The 7,637-nt window shown below is 48.6% G+C and overlaps 1 protein-coding gene across 1 annotated transcript; it reads left to right on the top strand.

The window, feature by feature from the left end:
• The first annotated feature begins 341 nt into the window (after positions 1–341).
• On the top strand, positions 342–6,882 carry EEF1AKMT4 (EEF1A lysine methyltransferase 4). Its single transcript, XM_077754460.1, has 3 exons — positions 342–592; positions 5,271–5,554; positions 6,075–6,882. Exons 1-3 carry the CDS (start codon positions 397–399, stop codon positions 6,360–6,362), a joined length of 768 nt encoding a protein of 255 aa, XP_077610586.1. The 5' UTR covers positions 342–396; the 3' UTR covers positions 6,363–6,882.
• The last annotated feature ends 755 nt before the right edge of the window (positions 6,883–7,637 follow it).

Here is a 7,637-nt window from a genome sequence, read left to right as displayed (position 1 = left end):
TCTGAGCCTTCTGGGTGCTCAAAACTGGATAGAAATGAATCTTTAATTAACTTCAGACTTCTTAGTCGAAGGAGCCGGCCAAACTGAAAATATGAGAGGAAGCCGTGATGAGCCAAGTGAGTCTGATACTATGAGTGTGACTCTCAGAAGTGAGAACGCAGTGCAGTTGGAGGATTCAAATTCTGAACGTTGTGATATTCCCATCCGGAGTGTTCTTCAAAGAGCGCTTACTAGAGAACGGAAGTTCCACGTGTTTATGTTGAGCAACTGCAGGTGGCGGGCGGAGACACAAAGGCCACGCCCCCTGAATGCTACCACGCGGATTGGCTACATAGGGGCGCCAAGCCCGGTCCAAAGGTGCCAGCTGTGTGTCCTGGCGGTTCGGCAGCTGCTAGCATGGCCTCTCCAAGGGCCTCAGCACCCCCGCCCGAGATACCAGAGCAGAATTGCTGGTACCGTGAAGTCCAGTACTGGGATCAGCGCTACCGGAATGCAGCTGACTCTGCCCCTTACGAGTGGTTCGGGGACTTCTCCTCCTTCCGTGCACTCCTAGAGCCGGAGCTGCGGCCCGAAGACCGTATCCTCGTGCTAGGTGGGTAGTCCTGGTGCTGCGCAGCCGAGGTGGAGCTGGCTGGACCCGTCCCGCCCTGGCCTGGCCCTGTCTGCTTTCCTCGAGTCTGTTTGTCCCTCTGGGAGGACACCTAATCGGGAGCCAAGATACAGTACCTTCAGAATCTCGGCAGTCTTTAGCCAGGGCAATAGGAGCCTAGAGATTCTTAGTTCAAGGGCCCCGTGGAGGAAGAAAATCTCTCTGAGTTTGGTAGGTGGCCTCGGACCCTGTCCTGGACTCTCGCGAGGCAGCCTTGAGCACTGGGGCGCTCAGAGAACCTATTCAAGTCCCAACGCTAGTTAGCTGTATGACTTAGGAAAAGTTGTGAACCCGTTCTGAGCTTCAGATTCATTTCTAGAAATGGAACTACGAGCTTAAGTCGGATAAGGCGCGTTCACGCACCTTGAGCACGATGCCTAGCGTGTATCTGTTAGGGCCAATGGACACCGGAAGCCACTGTCACCTAGAGAGACCTCTTTTCACTCACGAGCCCTAACCGAAAGTTGGTCCTAAGCCCCATGTGCAGTGAGGACCAGGACAGCGCCTTCTGAGATAGGAGGGGAGATTGCAGCCAAGATTGGTGTGATTCGCCAACAAGGAACGTTCAAATGCAGGGATTCAAGGTGGGGGTCTGAGAGGTCCAGCTGCGCCCTCGGGGTTCTCTTCCATTGCCAGCCTTGGGGGTTCCAGTGAAGTTTGAGTAACAGGTTTCCTTCCAATTATGGTTTTTATTTTGGTATTTGTAAAAGCATGTGTATATTTATGTGAAATATTTAATATGTATGAGACATCTGTAATACAGTATATGTGTAAGACATAAATAACCTACTGTGTTTGTATACCCCACTCAATTTGAGAAATAGAACATTCCTAGGACTAGAAAGGAAATATAACTTAGTGCTTAAGAACTTGGACCCTGGAGGTAGTTAACTATGTTGAAATCTTTGCTTATTTAATCTTAGCTGTGGAATCATGAACAAAACACCTAAATTTCTGCACCTTCATTTTTGCAGCCTTAAAACAATGAGTACTTACTTATTGGGTTTTTAAGATAATTGGATATGAAAGATATCTAGAATAATGTCTGGCAAAATAAAAGTCCCCATGTATATTCAAGGTTTTTCTGTGTAGTCCCCCAAACCCCTTCTCCCCAGAGGTAAAAACTCTCTTGAATTGTATATTTTTAAACCATTGTATTTATTTATAAATTTACCCTAGATCTGTGTTTTTCAAGCTTTAGTGTCCATCAGAATCACCTGGGGGAAAGCTGAACCCCACCCTGAGATTCTAATTCTAATTCCAGGGATGGCCTAAGGTGCGTCTTGGGATTCTGTAGTTTTAGCAGGCCCACAGCTGTTTCTCACGCTGGTGACTTGCAGAATAACACTGCCTTAAAATCTGCTTGACTGGGAGGTGTCCTTTTCTGGGTAGAGGGGATAAAAGTCTCAAAATCATAGAGGAAAACTTTGTAGGCAAGATTCTCAAAATCTAAGAACAGGACCCACAACTTGGGAGTACCCTGTGCAACATTCCACCTTGGCAAACATACTTTGAGCACTTGGTAGGTGTTAGGGAATGTGCTGGGCCTTTCTCGCTTGTTTAGTTCTCATGACCACCCATAGAAGTGAGTGATAATATTACAAGACTTACTCTAGGTTAGGGGTTGGTAAACTTTTTCTGATAATGGCCAAGGAGTAAATACCATAGGCTTTGTGGGCTTTTCAGTTTTTGTCACAGCTACTCAGTACTGCCAGAGACAATACATAAGTGAATGATACATAATCGCTGTATAGCAGTAAAACTTTATAAAAACAGGTGGCAAGCTAGATTTAGTGACATTTGCTCCAGGTCATTTTCTCAAGGTGGGTTCCCCAGAAGCAAATCCTAAGACTCGTTTTAGGATTCATGTCCCAGTCATTTATGAGGAATGTGCTTGCAGGAGAAATTAATAACAGAGGGAGCAAGGAAGGGGGAAAGGCCAAGGAGGATTGTGATCATAGGCAAAGTTTCCCTGAGAGTAGTTTCAGCCTAAAGTGTCAGAAACCCTAAAGGTCAGAAGTAAATACATTTCAAAACCTAGGAACACTCCAAGGGGATCTAGTCAGAGCACTAACAGTGTCCACTACTGCATGCACCAAGTAAGTGGTGAAGTAAGAAAGCCATCGGACTTCAGAGCTACTATTTCTCTTGCTGCACAACATAAATGGGCATAGAAAGGCATCTAGAACTCTATTCATACTGACAAAATAGCCACATTGTGAATTATAGCCTAAAGGTCATACTGATACAGGTAAAGATGGAATGTCATTACCAAAGGTAAATAGGCCTCTTGAAAACTGGGAGACAGTTTAGCATAGTGGTTTAATAGCTCTGGTTCTGGTGTGAGACAGTCTTGTATGCAAATTCTGGCTCAACCACTGATAATGTGACCTTAGGATCAAGTTCCTTATCCACTTTGGGCAGCCTCATTTTCCCTATTGAGAACATGTAATGGTAATAATGGTTATCGTCTATATGGAGCTACCTTAAAAGATGAACTGAGATAATTCTTACAAAGTGCTTAGCATAAAACCCTATGTTTAATGACTGTTAGCTATCATTATTATTATTATTGAAAATGGGAGTCAGAAATTGTGAAAATTGTGTGTCTCGTACCCATGGCTAGAATATCTTCATGGTGGATGCAGGCATATGGCTCTCCCAGCTTTGCCAGTATCACACAACTCTGACTCTCCTTGCTTGACTCTGTGCTTTATAGGAATCTTCTGATCATAATTCGGCTCAGTTTATATTTTTTATATAGAGAAAAGGGACTAACCAGGATTGGCAGCCTACTGAGTCCCTATGATGGTTATTTTTCCTATTATAAGTTAGTGAATTGGTATTTTGGCTTATACCTCTGTCTCTTGGTGCTGGGATAGGATCCATATAGCTCTGGGCTCCCGTGTGATGGGTTCTTGTATGTGCTCAGTTCTCCAGGGCTCTGCTTCCCTAAAGCCTGATCCAGGGAAACAATGGCCTTCCCAAGCCCCTTCTTAGTTGCTAGCCCCCAATCACTGAGACAGCAAGATCAGAAATCACTGCTTTGTAAGCACGATTGGCTTTATGGTCAGGGTTTGTGGTCTCGTCGAAGATGCTATTCCTGTACCAAGGGGGACAAAGAAAGGAAATTTGGGTTTGTCCACAGTTGGGAAGAGCTCTATGGGCATATGAGGTCAGATGTGGGATGGTGAAGAGTTTGTGGGTCAGAGAACCCAGTGGGAATTCAGCCTGAACTGACTTAGGATCTCTTGTTCATCCGCCCTCACCTCTCATCCCATGCAGTGTATCTCTCTAGGCTTATAGTTCCAGTGTGGAAAAACACACTCTGGGTTTTCCTAGGCAAGATAGTACTCTCCCTCAGCTGCAGGTCCTCAGGAGGCACATAGGAAGGGGCAGCCGAGGACCAGCCAGTGGTCTCTGGGTGCCCTGCCCAAGTGCCAAACCCTACTAGATTAGGGCTATCCCAACTGCTGATCCTGTGATCCTCTTATGAGGCAAATGAGGATTAAAGGCAATCTAATCCCTAGAGCTCTGGGTCCACCAGAACTGTCATCCAGCTCCATTTCCAGGCTGAGCCTGACCACAAGAGGGCCTGGAAGAGGCCAGCATACCTTCGAAGGAAGTCACACCTGCTATGCTGCGGGTCCACATCCTGTCCTCTAACTTCTGCCCGACCTTTCACCATACTCTGCCCTCTGGGACTGCTTCCCAGGTACTTCCCACTGGTGTTAGGATTCTTCAAGATTCTGCTTGGTTGTCAGCTTCCCTGAAAGCCTTGTCTGACTCACTGGAGGTGGGGACAAGAGCCACCCTATGTGTTTTCACAGACTGTCCCTATAGAAACTCTCATTGCATTATATGGCAATTGCCTGAATACACATCTTTTCCTCCCACTAGAGCATGAGCTCCCTATTCATCTGCAGAACCTAGTATGTAGTGCTCAATACATTGAGGAGTTACAAGAAATCCACTCCACTGTGTGTCCTCACCGAGTTCCCCTACATTTGTCAATTCTGCCTGGGAAACCAAAGCAGGATACTAACCCCTAACATGAAGTCTTCCCAGGGCTGATATCCTCAAAGGTTCTTTCTCTGAGAGGTTAGGGATTAGGATAATACTAATATTATCCAAATAATGTTATGGTCCTAATGATGCCAATATTATTATCCCCATTCTGCATATGAGGATATTGAGGCTCAGAGTTGAATGACTTGCCATTGCTGTATGACTAGAAAATTGCAGAATCTAGATCTTTGAACTTGAGGTTCAGAGCTCCTTCAGCTACTCTACAGCTGTTTTAGATTTTAAATTTAGTGTATCACATCCTACATGTAGGCTAGATACTGCTATCTTCATTTTTCTCGGTAGGAAATCCAGGTTCCTGGTACGTAAACAACTTGCCCTAGTCTACACAGCTAGGAATGTTAGAGCCAGGATATGTGCCCAGGTCTGCGTGACTCTGAAGTTTGTGTTCTTGCTTATACCCCGCTGCTTCTCCCTCAGTATGGGAGGGTTTAAGCTGACAGAAAATGGGCCAAGAGTGGATGGATAATTGGAGGAGTGAGAACCAAATCTAACCTAGCCCTTTTGGCACCCATCCCATCTCTTCCTATCCCAGGCTGTGGGAACAGCGCCCTGAGCTATGAGCTGTTCCTTGGGGGCTTCCCTGATGTGACCAGTGTGGACTACTCATCAGTGGTGGTGGCTGCTATGCGGGCTCGCTATGCCCATGTGCCCAAGCTGCGCTGGGAGACCATGGATGTGCGGACCTTGGACTTCCCCAGTGGCTCCTTTGACGTGGTGCTCGAGAAGGGCACGCTGGATGCCCTCCTAGCTGGAGAACGAGATCCCTGGGCTGTGTCTTCTGAAGGTGTCCACACTGTGGACCAGGTGCTGAGTGAGGTGAGGGAGTAACGGGAAAAGGTAGACCAAGAGGTGGGGAGGAAGGACTCGGGTTTCAGGAGATTGAAAGAACTCAGAAGTCAGAAGGAGGTATAGTTTGGAGTAGGTAGTGGGTCACCTTTAGGACCATGGTTACCTGAAGGAGGGGAAGATTAAGCTGGGTAAAGATTCTAGGGGACTGGAGTGGTCAGGCTCACAGATGCTGATGATTGGCTACTAGGTGGCCAATAGGGATGAAGTAAGAACCAGGTTCCAGATAGGTAACACACAGTAGGAGGGTGAACAGTTGACAGGAAAGCAGTGCCCCTGCACCTGACATCACTCCCATGCTCCTTCCTGGGTAGAATATAGCCCTACCCCCATGAAATCAGTAGGGGCAGAGAAGGAGGCCCACTCTTGCCATGGAGACCCCTGAGCTATGGGATGTAAGGTAGCATCTGGGAGGGCATCTGGGGCAATACTAACCTTTGAGAACCTGGAGATGGACTCCTCACCAGTGGCTTCTCTGTCTGCCTTGCAGGTGAGCCGGGTGCTGGTCCCTGGAGGCCGGTTCATCTCATTGACCTCAGCTGCCCCCCACTTTCGGATCAGACACTATGCCCAGGCCCGATACGGCTGGTCCCTGAAGCATGCAACCTATGGCAGTGGCTTCCACTTCCATCTTTACCTCATGCAGAAGGGCAAAGAGCTCACTGTAGCCCAACTTGCCCTTGGAACCGAGATCCTCTCACCTCCTAGACCTCCCACCTCACCCTGCTTCCTCCAGGACTCGGATCATGACGACTTCCTCAGTGCCATTCACCTGTGAGGCCAGAGGCATGTCCTCCAGTCCTCCTTGCCTTCTTCCCTGGGCTCTTCAAGTACTTGGAATTCCTGATTCAGGGCTTAGGGTTGGATTCAAGGTGCTCACAATCCCAGAGGCCCCATGCTTAAAATAGAACTGATGGGAGCAACCCCACCTGAAACAGTATAGCCCGGGTTAAACTAGATCCCAAAGCCAAAGTTTCTGGTTTCCTTCTTAGGTTCCTCAGATCTCTCCTGGATTCCCCAACTTCCTCCCCTACCCTACTGAACTACCAATGATTCATCCCCTAGGGCAAAGCTCAGCACAACTAACTGTTCCACATGCCAGCCAGACTCAGAGACCTGCATCCCTGGGGCCTATTATTGACCCCCATTCAACCTGGATCTATCTACAGAAGGCTGCAGACTTTGAATCGATTGCTTTTTGCTTCTGATCCCAGTTCCAGCCCCAGCTCTAGTGACCTATCCCGATTAGGTTGTATGTTTACCAAAGGAAGCTACATTGTAATGATGTCCTCAGGCCAGACTGGCCTGCCTGTGTTTACTTGGCAACCCTCCCCTACCAGCGACATGCACTTGAGATTCCCAAGTTATCTGTCCCCCTCCCCAAAAGGGATTGGAGCCATTTTGGCCTGGCTCCTGAGCAGACCAAAGCAGTGGCCACACACACACAGGGAGGTCTGTGTTTATTCACACACTCCTGGTACAGTGAGGATGGAGGAACATTTACAAAGGACACCCCTGGGTTGAAAACATCTCCAGGGCCACAGGTGTCATCCAAAGGTGCAGAGCAGTCCTCACTTGGGTTCCCAGGGGCAGGATGCAGGGGTCCAAGGTAAAATCAGACCTGGACCCTTGGAAGGTGATACCTTGAGAGGAGGGGTCTGCCAGAGAGCCGCCTGGGGTCAGGCCTGGGCAAACTGGCCATGTGGTTGGTTACCATGTTGGGGGCTTGTTCCATCTCAGACTCAACACCCATCCTATCTGCCAGGCGCAGAGGAGCGTGGCCGAGACTGTGGGGGAGGGAGGGCACGAACCATGAGGGGAGCCAGTAAACAAAGAGTCGGATATAAAAATACAAATGTGCTGAGGAAGTCCCTTAGAAAGAGGCTAAGGCTGGGGTCACGCCAGACAGGGGTGGGAGAGAAGAGCAGCCTGGAGGGCTGGGCTCAGGTAGGTGGGAAGCTCATGCAAATACGCAGCCAAACATCCCTGGCTGCGCGCGCGCGCGCACGCGGATAGACCCCGGCCGGCAGCCGGCTCTGCGGACCAGGCCGGC

The sequence above is a fragment of the Crocuta crocuta genome, unplaced genomic scaffold, assembly GCF_008692635.1.
Source record: "Crocuta crocuta isolate KB4526 unplaced genomic scaffold, BGI_CrCroc_1.0 scaffold70, whole genome shotgun sequence".
Classification (NCBI taxonomy): Eukaryota; Metazoa; Chordata; class Mammalia; order Carnivora; family Hyaenidae; genus Crocuta; species Crocuta crocuta.
Note: the sequence above shows the minus strand (reverse complement) of the source record. Positions and strands in the feature narration are given on the sequence as shown.